This window comes from Danio rerio, chromosome 15, assembly GCF_049306965.1.
Source record: "Danio rerio strain Tuebingen ecotype United States chromosome 15, GRCz12tu, whole genome shotgun sequence".
NCBI classification, from domain to species: Eukaryota; Metazoa; Chordata; class Actinopteri; order Cypriniformes; family Danionidae; genus Danio; species Danio rerio.
In genome coordinates, this window is record NC_133190.1 from 43,752,387 (window position 1) to 43,767,426 (window position 15,040).

The 15,040-nt window shown below is 39.9% G+C and overlaps 1 protein-coding gene across 2 annotated transcripts in view; it reads left to right on the forward strand.

Annotated features, from left to right (window-relative positions):
• The window catches only part of mtnr1ba (melatonin receptor type 1Ba), a 50,045-nt gene that overhangs the window by 11,040 nt on the left and 23,965 nt on the right, over positions 1-15,040 (forward strand). Inside the window, exon 1 of one of the 2 annotated variants that reach the window (NM_131395.1) lies at positions 331-680. The exons of the other annotated variant lie outside the window; for it this stretch is intronic. Coding sequence (NP_571470.1) covers positions 482-680 — 199 coding nt within the window. The 5' untranslated portion in view covers positions 331-481. Of the gene's footprint in view, positions 1-330; positions 681-15,040 lie in introns of those variants that run through there. 2 annotated transcript variants of the gene reach the window in all.

The window sequence follows — 15,040 nt, forward strand, 5'->3', positions numbered from 1 at the left end:
TGTGAACTGATGCGTCCCGCGTTTTGACAGCTGTTTTTGTGTGTGTGGAGGAATTCTCGAGCATCAATGTAAATAAGCTGAAGGGGAAGAGGAGGAACAATTGGATGAGGAGGAAGAGCAGTGAACCCACGCCAGCGTTTTCAATGGGAAATACCGGAGCGCACGCGACTGGGGCGAGATGCTCAGAAAAACCGTCTCGTGCGTCGGCGCGCTCTCGCCGTGAGTGAGTTTTAAAAGAGCGCGCGGCGAGGTAGGAGAACGAGCACCGTGAAGTTGAACACATCCGTCAGTCAAGACGCAAATAAAACAGTGTTTCATGTGCCACATGAATGAGAAACCCAAACACGTCACCGAGCTTCCCAAGGCTTGCTGAGAACATGCCAATGTTTAATTGGTGACGATGGTGGAGATGGCAGAAGCTTCGTGAGAAAGGCTACCGAGCGTGTTTTTGGTGTGAGAGAGAGGGTGAAGTTTATTCGACATGCCCGAGAATGTCTCCCTCATCAGGAACCGGACGGAAGTCGGGCAGGGTCGCGCTTGGGGTAGCGGAGCCGGCGCGCGGCCGGCGTGGGTCGTCATGGTACTGGCCGGTGTGCTGATCTTCACGAGCGTGGTGGACGTGCTCGGTAACGTGCTGGTGATCATCTCGGTGCTCCGAAATAGAAAACTCAGAAACGCGGGTGAGTGAGTGTATGAGTGTGTGTGCGCGCGCCTTCGGTCCACATCAATTACCTGAGAGATTTTAGAATGTTTACGGAGGGCACGTTCTTGTATTTAGAACATTAAACGCAGTGTAACGGAATGTAGCAGAACGCTTTCCAATGTGCCTCCTCTAAAGTTAAATTACAACGCAAAACGATTAGATACAAAAAACGCATGAACGCGCCCCTTGTGAACAACCCCGGTAAGTGGATGGGAATCATTCACTGGCTCATGACAAGGAGTTATTAGGATAATAGTGCTATGACTCATTTGCAGTTTCAGAGGAGGGTCATTATTAACAGCTGTCGTGTATTCCCCTGCTGCCACACGGAGAATTTCAAGAATAAACCCAGCGCTTCATTCACAGGGTTACCAGTCATTCACGTGCACACTGAAGCCAGAACGTGAATGACTGTCTCGTGCACTGAAAAAAAAGAAGAGAGAATTCGGGATTTCTTAAAATATTCTGAGTTCAGCCATCTGCTGTAGTCTAAACTGACTCAGCATTTGATTATACTTATAAATCTGCTGTAATTCTGCAAGTCATGAAGTCAATTTAACATTTTTGGTCAATTTAACATAATCTGCCCTAAACTTCTTTTCATTTAAATTCAGTTACAGAAATATGAGCATGGAGTAAGTGACAATTTTTCGTTAATCGAGATGTATATCACATAATAAACAAACTTTCTATATCTATTTAGGACGGTGTTTGGCAGAGATACAACTAAAAATTAAGATCTAAGGGTTAAAAAACATAATATTGCAATGCTCATTACTAATCAAAAATTGAGTTTTGATATATATTTGTCAGAGATAAACTTAAAAAATTAAGATCTAAGGGTTAAAAAACCTAAATATTAGGAGTCACCATTAAATTGTCCAAATTAAGTTTTTAGCCAAGCCCTTTACTAATAAAAAATTGGGTTTTGATGTATTTTCATTTGGATCTATCTAGATCATGATATTTTAATATCATAATGATAAATGTAAAATCTAAAATTTTGACCTATACAGTGTATTTTTAGCTATTCCCAAAATATACTTGTGCGACATTTTGCAGTCCAGGGTCACATATAGGAATAACGAGTTACTTACTAAATTTGTCCTACACTTAAAAATCATGAAAACTCTGCTGAATTTAAAGACACAAAGCAACGTCAATGCAAGTAAATATGTACATTATTTTCTGTGATTCAATATTGGCACATTTGTTTACTCGTTTGACATTTGAAGAGGGTTTGACATTACATAACACACAGATATCAAGTAAAAAATAAGATCTAAGGGTTAAAAAAATATTGAGAAAATCACCTTTGAATTGTCCAATTTAAGTTCTTAGCAATGCTCATTACTAATCAAAGATTGAGTTTTGATTTATGTTTGGCAGAGATAAAACTAAAAAAATAAGATCTAAGAGTTAAAAAACCTAAATAATGAGGTAAATCACCTTTAAATTGTCCAAATTAAGATCTTAGCAATGCTAATTACTAACAAAAATTTAGTTTTGATTTATGTTTGGCAGAGATAAAAGTAAAAAATTAGGATCTAAGGGTTAAAAAAAAAACGAAATATTGAGAAAATCACCTTTAAATTGTTCAAATTAAGTTTTTAGCCATGCACATTACTAATCAAAGAGTTTTGATGTATTTCCAGTAAGAAATATCTTAATAGATCATGATCTTTACTTAATATTCTAATAAAACATGTAAAATCTACAATTTTGACCCATACAATCTAATTTTAACTATTCCCAAAAATATACCTGTGCAACATTTTGCAGTCCAGGCTCACATATAGATATAATGATTGACTTGCTTATTTTGGCATTCACTTATAAATTAAGAAACCTGTTCTAAATTTAAAGACACAAAACAACGTTCATGCAAGTAAATATGTATATTTATTTCACGTTGATTCATTATCAGCACATTTGTTTACTCGTTCTTAGTTCGTTATTTCATTTGCATGTTCATTTGTACAAAGTGAAACCTGAAACAATATGTTTCATAGACACAAGAGGGTTTGACGTTACATAACACACAGATATCAAAGACGGTTGGAGCCCGAGAATAACACTGTGCACTCGAGGCTGTCTGACAGCTATACGTTAGCGGACGTTTGAAGACCATGTGAATGTGAGCCTCGGAGAGTGCTGTTTGTGCTTGCGAAAAATGATTAATGCACATGTGTTTGGATATTTAATGATATAATTCTGAGAACAACTGAAACGCACACACACATGTATGTACCTGAGAGTGTGTGGCATTTCAGACATGCAATAGTCCAGATTTACCAGAAATGTCCTTCTCTTCTCTGCTTTCTGCATATATATATATATATATATATATATATATATATATATATATATATATATATATATATATGTATATATATATATATATACAAATGTACATCTCTTATTTGCTTTCTGTGTTGAAGTCAGTGAGAAAGTAAGAAAATACAAAGCAACCCCTGTTAATTCCACTCAAAAAAGCATTTTATTGGACTCCCCCATTCATTAAAACGAAGGAGCATATGGTTTCAAGTTATGGGTCTTCATTTGCATTTTTTTCATTATTACATTCTGGCGACACTTCCTATAGTTTGAGGCCTCAAAAAAAAAAACTGTGTTGTCATTATATTATGAAATGTTAAATGTTAGAGATAAGAGGCTAGGGGTGTAAACCTACACTGATCTCACGGTTCGGTTTGATTACAATTATTATGCCATTAATTCTGTTCAATTCGGTGCATTGATGATCCTTTCCGAAAACAATTTGATATTTTTTTAGCAACACAATAATTCTTTATGAAAATGTATAATATTTAAATATATTTACATGGGCAGCCCAGTGGCGCAGTGGGTATCACAATTGCCTCACAGCAAGAAGGTTGCTGGTTTGAGCCCCGGCTGGGTTAGTTAGCATTTCTGTCTGGAGTTTGCATGTACTCATTGTGCTCGCGTGGGTTTTCTCCGGGTGCTCCAGTTTTCCCCATAAGTCCAAAGACATGCGCTATATTGTAGGTGAATTGAATAAGCTAAATTGTCTGTAGTGCAAGTGTGTGTGGGTGTTTCCCATTGTTGGGTTGCGGCTGGAAGGGCATCCGCTGCATAAAACGTGCTGGTAAAGTTGGCAATTCATCAGGCTTTGACAACCCCTGATTAATAAAGGGACTAAACTGAAAACAAAATGAATGAATATATTTATATATTATTTGTAATATATGGAGTCAATCTAGGGCCATATATACTATTGCAAACAAAACATAAAGTATTGAGCAAAAAATAAATAAATAAATGTAAATGTCCAAAAATCGCAAAGCAAAAATTAATCTTTGAAAAATTAAAATGCAAACTAAAAAGAACTGCAAATAAAAATCAAAAAACGAAAAAATCTGCAATTTAAAAAACAAAAACGATATATTTGCGAAAGATTTTTTTATAGCATTGCCTTTACAAAACCAAACCTTACAAGGGAAGTTGGGTGTTTACGGCAAGCCTAGGCCTACCGGGCTGTAAGACCACCTTGGTGAAACTATGTCTTTAGGACACGACACCACTTAAATAGAGGCAGGTCTGGGCCTGCTGTAAATGCCTAAGTTCCCTTGACTCCGCCCTCTTGTCAAAACAGGGTCACAAATTGAAACGTGCAGAAACGCGATGATCAGGGTTGCACAACCGGTTACGATCAGCGTTGGGCAAAAATAAATTGAAATGTATTTTTAAATAAAATGCCAAACACTTTAGGTTTAAGTGTATCAAAATAAACTACAAAATACTATTTTTCTTTATTTAAAATACTACAAAATATTTCTATAAAGAAGCATGACATCAGTCCCTTTACCATTAAACTGACTCTTTAATACTCAGTGTAAAAACATGATTGATCTACTTTTGCAAATAAAAACCATGGCCAAAGATCAGGTAGGTCTCGAGAGCTCACCCTTAGAAAAGGGAGTTAAAGGAGGAGATGGGGTGGAAGGGGGCATTGTTACAAAACTAAGATGAGGCAGAAGGGTAAAAATCTGTCTATTTGTTGTAAGTGTGGATCAATCTGATTGGATTATTACTAATTACTGATGAGAACCAGCCGTGCTCAATTACAGGCTCCTCATGAAATTAGTTTATGAAGCTTCACTTAAATCTGTAGACTTTTTTTGTGTAGTTTTTTTTTTTTTTCAAGACAAACATTTTGCAAACTACTATCATTTGTACAGTATAATCTTTCTCCAAATGTGTTATGTTTTATTACCTATTTTTAGAATTAACAATGTCCAAACCCCCAATCAGTGGGTGCATTTATTTAAAGTCATCATTAGGGGTGTCACGATTTCGATTTTTAATCGAAATCGATCAAAATTTATGCTCAATTTTGATTATCAAATAAAAAAATAGAATTATCGATGCTGACACGCCCCCATGTCACGTCAGCTTGGCTTGCCAAGCGGGAAAAAACAGGCTTGTTGAAGTGCTTGTTAAACTGTAGAAGCAGGAGACCCGTCGACAGAACTTAAACCCTCTCCTCTTTCAATGAAGTCGCCGGTGTGTAAGCATGGTGGATTTTCAGTGAGTTATGTTGACAACGTTCGTGTTGTCAACAAAAAAAAAAAAACACCGTTTTGTAAGCTCTGCTATGTACGTATTACGTACGGTTCTTCCGATAGACAACACCGGCATCGCGATCCTCCACCCGCCCCCGTTGCAAATCCGCTCGTGAAAAGTACACTCTCAGGCCCTGTTTACACTGTCTTTGTTTTTAAATGGCATTTTAGAATGACAACGATTTGACATCCACAGTGGCGTGTAGCATTTCTGAGCAGCCCTCCTTCCTCTCTACCTCTGAAAATGCACATCACGTGACCACACAGACGCACTCACAGCCATGCGCTCGAGACAGCAGGTTCAGGCAGTCAGAGGACTGCTTCAATCTTTCACTCACTTGTACTAATTCATTTTAGCGAACACCTCAGATACTGTTGGCTGGTTCCTGTTGGTTGTGCGTCTTTTTTACCGACGCCATTATAACGACACAGATCACTGCCTATTCACGAGTCCCGCAGAAAAAGTGTTTGACAGGTGGTAATTATGTGTGTATCTTGCCTTTATTCATTTACTGTATGATTTGTTTATGGGTAAAACAAAGACCATACAGGTCAGGTAGTTTAAACGGTAGGCTACAAATAATTAATTGGTCATTAATTAATTAATTATTCATAATCAAAAATTGAATCGATTCGTGCCTTTAGAATCGAAAATGTAATCGAATCGAGGATTTGGAGGATCGTGACACCCTTAGTCATCATGTAGACTTTTTTCAAAGTATTTTACAGTATTTTAAAAATGCAAGACGCTAAAGTATTTTGATACACAATATAAACCCATTTTCTTCAATCCTATCAAATACAAATTACAAAACACTATTTTGTATTTAAAATACCCATTTGAAATACCTGGTTATGTTTATTACTGAACCAATACCGAACTGTTTGCGTCTGCATCGCGGTGCATCGAAGAAACAATTCATTCTGACACCCTACAAAAGGCAGTCATACAAATTGAGATGCGAGAGAAAGACAATGAAAGAATCCAAAACAAATGTCAGAGAGAGAGAGAGAGAGAGGAAAATTAAAGAGATGATGAGTTTTATTAAAATATTCTTTTGTTCTCTTTATAATTTGCATCGTTTGACCTCAGAATGCCAGAACTCCTATCCTCTGTTGTGTCAATGAGGTTTTTAAAATGCAATTTTTCCAGCTCTCATTGAGCGAGCGCAAGAGAGAAAACACTGTCAATGTGAACAGGAGCAAAAAAAAAGTAGGTAAACACAGATTTGAAGCGCAATATCTCCAAACAGGCAGTCCGTCAAGGCATTCGACAGCGCTGTGTTATTAGGTCAGAGTTTGATATGTCGGCTGTGTTCTGCAATAGTCATCAGTAATACGGAGTGTGTGAGAGCACGGCAAGGAAAGAGAGGCTTTTTTTTCTGTGCATGTCACTGTGTCTTTGGAGATTTTTGACATTTTCTTATCTTGAAATGTGCAGGTGGCATCATCCCATCACTGTCTTAACAAAGCCACGGTAACCACGGCAATGTGCCCGTTTACCAGCACAGCCCTGCACTCCAGCTCTCAAATAAAACATTGTTGTCTACTAAAAGGGATGAAGAGGGAGACCAAACATGACAGAAATGTTGCTGTCATTCTCTCGCATCTCTATTGTGCTTTCGATAAAGTTCGCTCCTACTGTGTATTTGGACAATTTGGTCTGTGACCCCCCACATGTCAGCCGTGTTTGGTGGAGTGTGTTTGCGTGCCGCAAGGTGACATTCAGTGTCTCATTAGCATAGAGTGATGAGCTTGCTGGTGCTCTATATAGATAGTCAAAGGGCGTGAGATAAATGTTGTGTGTGCGTGTCTGTCACCCTCGACTGCATCCTTCAGATTTGACCTGTGATGATTAATTTTCGTTGAAAGATAATAGTGCGTTTCTGGTCTCGTGCTTGTCTGGGTTTGTGCTGCGTCCACTTGAACAGCAGGAGCAAGAAGTATTGATTTATACATCAGATGTGTTTAGTTTTGTCCTAAAGGTTCCATTTGCTGTTCATGGACAGGATCGAATCCTATTGGGTGTTTGGGGGAAAGTATGCAAATGAGATGACACGCCCACACTTCTGTGTGTTCACCACTCCCTCGCAGCTGTGCAATTCTCTGGAGTAAAACCATGAGGGTGTGTTTAAGACATTTGTTTTCTCGTGAAAGTGAGGTTCATATCCCTGTAGTGCTGCAAAAGCCTTTTCGCATGATTTATGATCAATGTTTGCTGATGTATTGAACTTTGAGGAGTGGAGCTTTGATGGGATAGTGTTTTTTTTCTTGTTCTGTTGAACACAAAAGAAGCTATTTGTGGGAAAAAGTGTGTTTTTTTTGGTCCGTTCAATGAATATATAGCAGAGCACTGAAAAGAAAAATTATGTTCTGAGAAAAAAGTATTTTCTTTGGGCATCAATCAGGACTTTTTTTCTGTTTTGAGCTCTCTTTGGAATCTCAATCTCCAATTCGTATGTTTTATGCAATATTACTGTATTTAGTAATTTATCCATGCATATTCATTCATTTTCCTTCGGCTTAGGGTGCTTTCACACCTGTGAATCGATTCAGTTGTTCTGAAACAGATTACAATTGTTACATTGTTGCTCTTTGCTCTTGGTGCGGTTCGCTTTCACACTGCAAAGTTTCTAATCGGACCAAAAGAGCTAAAACAAATCACGTGTGAATAAACTCTCCTCACATTTGTCAGAGTGTCAGGGTTTATTTTGCATAGTCCCGCTCAGCTGTCAGGAGAGGTGGTGGTTTGGTGGTGTTTGACAAGGTGCGCGCAACGTCTTAAGGCTGATTTATACTTCTGCGTCAAACGCCGGCGTATGCTACGGCGCTGACGCATAGCCCTTCGCCGTGGCCGTCGCCGTCACTGACGTGCACCTCTCGAAAAATGTAACTACACGTCGCAACGACGTGTAGCGTAAGCTCTGTGATTAGTCGGCTTGGTAGCGCTGACGAGTCTGGGCGGGACCGAGAGCCGCGCGAATGGCGCGAGCGATTGTTTACAAGTGTGGAGTCCCGTGAAGGAGCTCCGGATGGAAAGTTTTGTTTTGTGTTTACCTCATAGTTAAAGTTGTTGCACGTCCGCCAGTTCCTGCCTCAAAATTAGCGAGTTTGAGCCACTTGTACATCCCGGAAATGTTCAGGAAAAGCAAAAAAGCAGCGAAGAAACTCGACACAGAGGAACATTAACATCTCACTGCCAACTAGCGTTTTGGAAGTGTTAATGCAGACCGACAGAGACAGCGCGCAGAAGTATAAATGCACAGCCACGCGCGTTGCATGCGCCGTGGGTTACGCCGGTCACTTGACGCAGAAGTATAAATCAGGCTCAAAGAGTAAGGAGAGATGCTGTGGGGGAAGGGGTGAGAAGGGTGCATGACGTAGCCTATTTGAGGACCGGGAGGGAGAAGCGAAATTACCGGGAGATTATCACTCGTTTGCAGGCATCCGGAGACTCGCGAAACTTCCTGCCCTACTCATAATTCTCTCTTCATATAGCCGTATGCCTATTACATGTCCATAAAACACAGTGATATAACCGCGCTCTGATTGTATCGCATTCTCACTGCAATCGATCCGCTCCAGAGTTCGTTTCAATTGAGCCGAGACCAACTCATTCAAGCGATCTTGGAGCAATTCATTTGGTGCGTATCCCAGAGCGATTGGTGGTTTCACATATGCCAAACGAACCGCGCTAACTGGGCAAACGAGACAGGTTTCGAAACAAAAGTGTAGGTGTGAAAGCATCCTTAGTCTCTTTATTTACCAGGGGTCACTACAGCGGAATAAACCGTCAGCTATTCCATCATGTTTTATTTATTAAATTCCAGCGGATGCCCTTCTAGATGCAACCCAGCACTGAGAAACACCCATACACTCCTGCATTCACGCACATACACTACGGCCATTTTAGTTTATTTAATTTATTTATGTGTGGTTTATTTATAAACTAATTTCAAGAGGATCAAATGCTTATGATTAACACGGCTGGCACCTCATTAGCTCTGTAATATACTCCATTAGATGATTACGGAAGCATGATAAATACCCAGAGTTTTTCACTCCAGTTATCTTCGTTATCTTCAGTTATCTACTTCCCACCCTTTTTCCGATAGGGTGACAGGATGGCCTAGTGGCAAGCACAGCTAGTCGTCTCACAGCAAGAACACCGCTGGTGCAGCCTCTTATCAGGCCGGTTGGCAAGTTTCTATGTTCTCCCTGTGTTCACGCGGGTTTCCTCCCACCATCCAAAAACATACACCATAGCCCAGGGGTCACCAATCTCGGTCCTGGAGGGCTCCCTGCAGGGTTTAGCTCCAACTTGCCTCAACACACCTGCCTGGATGTTTCTAGTATACCTAGTAAGACCTTGATTAGCTTGTTCAGGTGTTTTTTATTAGGGTTGGAGCAAAAGTCTGCAGGACACCGGCCCTCCAGGAACAAGTTTGGTGACCACTGCAATAGCCAATCGACTAAACCAAATTATCACCCAAGACAACCTTAGTTTACTCCTTTCAAAAAGCGACAAGCAGGGGAGTTCTTGAGACATTATCTGAGCTCAAACTCTCGCCCTTCTAACGGGTGGGAGCCCTGGGCTGAAGGATATTACGAGCTCAGGGCTTTCTCCCGGGACAGCATGCCAATTACGCTTTATTGATTATCAGCTAAGTGTGTACTCTTGAAAGCGCATGTTTTTGGACTGTGGGGAAACCGGAGCACCTGGAGGAAACCCATACCAACACGGAGAGAACATGCGAACTCCACAGAGAAACAACAACTGACCCAACAGGGGTTCAAACCAGCAACCTTCTTGCTGTGAGGTGACTGTTTTAACCATTGAGCTACAGTGCCGCTCCTATGGGTGCATATCATTTTGTTAAATTCAGGTACCCACTTTAATTAAAATAACAACTTCCCTTCTTTTATTACTGTCATTTCTTCTCTTCTTTAATGATGTGTTTACTGGCACAAGGGCGGGATTAACCTGTCAATCACATTAGGTCCAGCAGTAGTAAACCTCAGCCATGCAATCAATTCCCCAGGGACCAAATTAAAGGGGAGTTCACCCAAAACTGAAACAAATCTGTCATTCACTTGTCTTGCATTTGTCCCAAATCTTTTTCTGTTGAACACAAAATTAGATATTTAGAAAAATGTTTCAAAATGGCATTTATTTACATAATATTTGTTTTTCCTAGTATGGAAGCCAATGGTTACAGATTTCTAACAATTTTCAGAATATGCTCTTTTGTGTTCAACAGAAAAAAAGAAACTCATAGAAGTTTGTAACCACTTGATGGTGAGTAAATAGTAAGAAAATGTTAACTATCCTATTAAGTAATGCCCTGCATTTTTAAAGCCCTTATATTTGGATATATACATCACACTAGGGAAAAGGGGTGATGCAGTGGTGCAGTAGGTAGTGCTGTCGCCTTACAGCCAGAAGGTCGCTGGTTCAAGCCTCGGCTGGCTCAGATTCTGTGTGGAGTTTGCATGTTCTCCCTGCGTTTCCGTGGGTTTCCTCCTGGTGCTCCGGTTTCCCCCACAGTCCAAAGACATGCGGTACAGATGAATATTAGGCAAAATTTTCCGTAGCGTATGTGTGTGAATGATTGTGTGTGGATGTTTCCCAGAGATGGGTTGCGGCTGGAAGGGCATCCGCTGCGTAAAAACGTGCTGGATAAGTTGGCTGTTCATTCCACTGTGGCGACCCCAGATTAAAGGAACTAAGCCGAAAAGAAAATAATTGAATGAATGAATCAGGGAAAAGATTATCATAAATTTTATTTCATGCCAACTTAGTTAAATTGCTATCACAATAAATTGATCAGTGTTATTTGCTAGTGTATTGAAAATCTTGCCTCACAACAAAAAGGTCACTGGTTTAAGTCCCGGCTGGAGCAGTTGGCATTTCTGTGTGGAGTTAGCATGTTTCCTCCGGGTGCTCTGATTTCCCTCACAGTCCAAAGACATGCGCTATAGGTGAATTGAATTAAGTAAATTAACCATAGTGTGTGAATGTGAGAGTGTATGGATGTTTCCCAGAACTGGGTTGTGACTGGAAGGGGATTCGCTGTGTAAAAACTACATTGGAATAGTTGATGGTTCATTCTGCTGTAGCGACCTCTGAGAAATAAAATAACTAAGCTGAAGGAAATTGAATGAATGTTTAGAACTATTTTTTTAGTGTTTAGTTGATGAATGAATCTGCATTTTTGAATGAATCAAGTGAGTTCAGTGATCGATTAATTTCATTCATGGAAACTTTTAAAACATTTAGATGAATTAATTATATCTAAAGTAATATACAAATGAAGATAAACCAAGTATGCTAAAAGCAGGGCTTAATTTGTGCCGGAACACCTCTGAAATCTGATCTGGCACCTCATTTTACTGTTCCCCCTCCTCAACCGCCCTCCTCCCTCATCCACCAGCTGTTCCCTTTCACTTTTTTTCTGCGACTCCCCAACCCTCTTCACTTTCGTCCGTGACAACCACCCCCCGCTCTTCACTTTCTTCAGCAACACCCTTCTCCCATCCAACGCCCCGCCATTACTATCACCCACCCCCGCTCTCCACTTTCATGAGTGACACCTCTACATCCTCACGTCGTATCCGGTACCCCGATCTGTTCCGGGACCTCGCAATTCACAAATTAAGCACTGGCTAAAAGTGATTGAAAAGAAAACAGTTGGATTAATCGATTCAGTGTCACCACCCACTGGTGGTATTAGTTTCACTATTTTAAAGTATTAACTGCAAAAAAAAATGCTTTTCTTACTTAAATTTTTTGTCTTGTTTCTAGTCCAAATATCAAAAAATTCTAAAACCAAGAAGAATTTTCTAGGCAAGCAAGACATATTGTCTTGTTTTAAGAAGTAATCTGCCAGTGGGGTGAGCAAAATAATCTTGTTTTTCCCTTTTGACATAAGATTATTTTTCTTACCCCATTGGCAGATTATGGCCCAATCCCAATTCTACACTTTAGCCTTTCCCCTTACCCCTACCCATCGATTTGCGCATTCACGCCAAGGGGTAGGGGTGTCCCAATTCTCATTAGCTTGAAAGCGAAGGGGTGAATAGCCCTTCCAACAAATAATTTTCAGGACCACACTCAAAACCAAGGGGTAAAAAAATTTCCCAGAATACACTAGCCACAGCTGCACCCGGAAGTAAGGAGATCCACAAATTAGTAATTTTTTTTGTCATTATTATGAATTTTTACAACAAACAAACATGTTTAAATATATTCATAACCCCGATCGTGTTTTACCGTCACGCTTAAAAAAACCCCACTAAATAAAAACCGCTAACTTCCGCGATCTATAATCCATAATTATAACTCCTGTACAGCAGTTCCACAACAATTTGACACTCAAATACCCAATCAGTAATGTCTAGTGGGCTTAGGAATGGGCTTTTTACAGTGTCTACTATATTGTTGATGTTGTTTTCAGTGTGTTTACATTGATGAATATTGCCACTGTGTTAAATGCACAGTATTACGATCTTATTGTCACATTAGATTGTAATGATAACATGATATATGCCTTCAGTGATTTCCTGAATATAAAAAACAAAAAATGACACAACTTTAATAACTACAGCAGTCGTGATCGTCTGATCTCATTTTAAGCAAGAGATTGCGATGACATATGATGACGTGTGCAGGTGCTGTAGTGCTGTCCCAATTCTTAGGGGTAAATTTGGAAGCCCTTCCCCTAACCCTTGGTTTTAAGGGCCAAGGGGAAGGGGTAGGTGTACAAAAATTGAATTGGGATTGGGCCGATTTTGCTTGTTTTAAGGAAAAACTCAATTAATATTGGTATTCATTCATTCATTCATTTTCTTGTCGGCTTAGTCCCTTTATTAATCCGGGGTCGCCACAGCAGAATGAACCGCCAACTTATCTAGCCACTTTTTACGCAGCGGATGCCCTTCCAGCCGCAACCCATCTCTGGGAAACATCCACACACACATTCACACACACACTACTGACAATTTAGCCTACCCAATTCACCTGTACCGCATGTCTTTGGACTGTGGGGGAAACTGGAGCACCCGGAGGAAACGCGAAAGCAGGGAGAACATGCAAACTCCACACAGAAACGCCAACTGAGCCGAGGTTCGAACCAGCAACCTTCTTGCTGTGAGGTGACAGCACTACCTACTGCGCCACTGCCTCGCCTAATATTGGCATATTATTTCTTAAAACAATACAATATGTTTTGGATGTCTAGAAATTCTTTTTTTTTAATTTCTTGATTTTTAAGAATTTTTTGATATTTGGACTAGAAACAGGACAAAAAAAATCTAAGTAAGAAAAACATTTTGCAGTATTTATTTATAGTATTATGAAAATAGTAAGATTTTTACATACAAGATGGTAAGTTTTTTAAAATATATAAGTAAATTCAAAATATAGACAATATCACCATTAATGGGAAAGTTAATTCCGATCTCACCAGGAAATGTTAGAAATTTGTGTATTGTCTGAAAAGTGGAAAATTTATTTTAAAGAAGTTGTCTCTAAAGCCCATCCCTAAAATATTAGGAGATGACCAAAGCATACTAAATCATATGAATGAGATCATATGAATTATCCACTGAATCAAAAGTAACGAACTGCATTGAGATTGTGTTGGAAATTAATTCTTTTTTTTTTCATTGGAATAGATGCTTTAGTCAGCGCAATAGCCTAGTGGTTAGCGCGCTGACATATGGTGCTGTAACACTTCAGGGTGTCCCGAGTTCGAGTCCCGGCTTGAGAAAATTTCTCATCCCTAACCCCTCTCTCGCTCTCCCACTTCGCTTTCTGTCTAAAATACTGTTCTATCGACTTAATAAAGGCAAAAAGGCCAAAAATAAATCTTAAAAAAAAAAAAAAAAAGAATAGATGCTTTAGAGACTTATGGGGTCAAACACAGAGGTCAAGGCAGTGCCAATATATTACCTTTTTCTTTTCAATATATTTCTTATTTAATTTATCTGAAGTGAATTGACTTTGGGTGGTCCTTTGGTTTCGAGTCCTAGCTGGGCCAGTTGGCATTTTTGTGTGGAGTTTGCATGTTCTCCCCGTGTTGGCGTGGGTTTCCCCTAGGTGCTCCCGTTTCCCCCACAGTCCAAAGACATGCGCTGTAGGTGAATTGGATAAACTAAATTTGCTCTAGTGTATGTGTGTGTGATTTATTGGTGTTTCCCAGTACTGGGTTGAATCTGGAAGGACATCCGCTGCGTTAAACATATGCTGGAATAATTGGCGGTTCATTCCTCTGTGGCAGCCTCTGATAAAAAAGGGACAAAGCCAAAGGAAAATGAATGTATGAATGAATTCTGCAGGGGAAAATGGACACTTACCATATGTTTTCTACAGGGATTTAAATTGTTAACATGGCACCTGTTTCGCCTCTTGGGAGTAAGCAGGCCTGTTTAAAAGTCACTGGTGTTTTTGAGAAATGTGGAGGCGGAAGTGTAAAAGTTCTGGAACGTGGGCTACAGAGGTCAGTCAAAAAACAGCCTCAGTGTCAATGGAGAGCGGCCACGTCAGCGGCGTGCAGTGAAACGCGATCCCTAGCTGACCAAGAAAAATGTACCATTTTCCAAATGTGCGTGTGTGTGTGTGTGTGTGTGTGTGTGGTCATTTTATACAAGGCCGTTTGATCGCCCAACAAAGCCACTCCTTTCTACACACACCCACTTTCACACACACTAAAATTTCCTCAGATACAGGGTT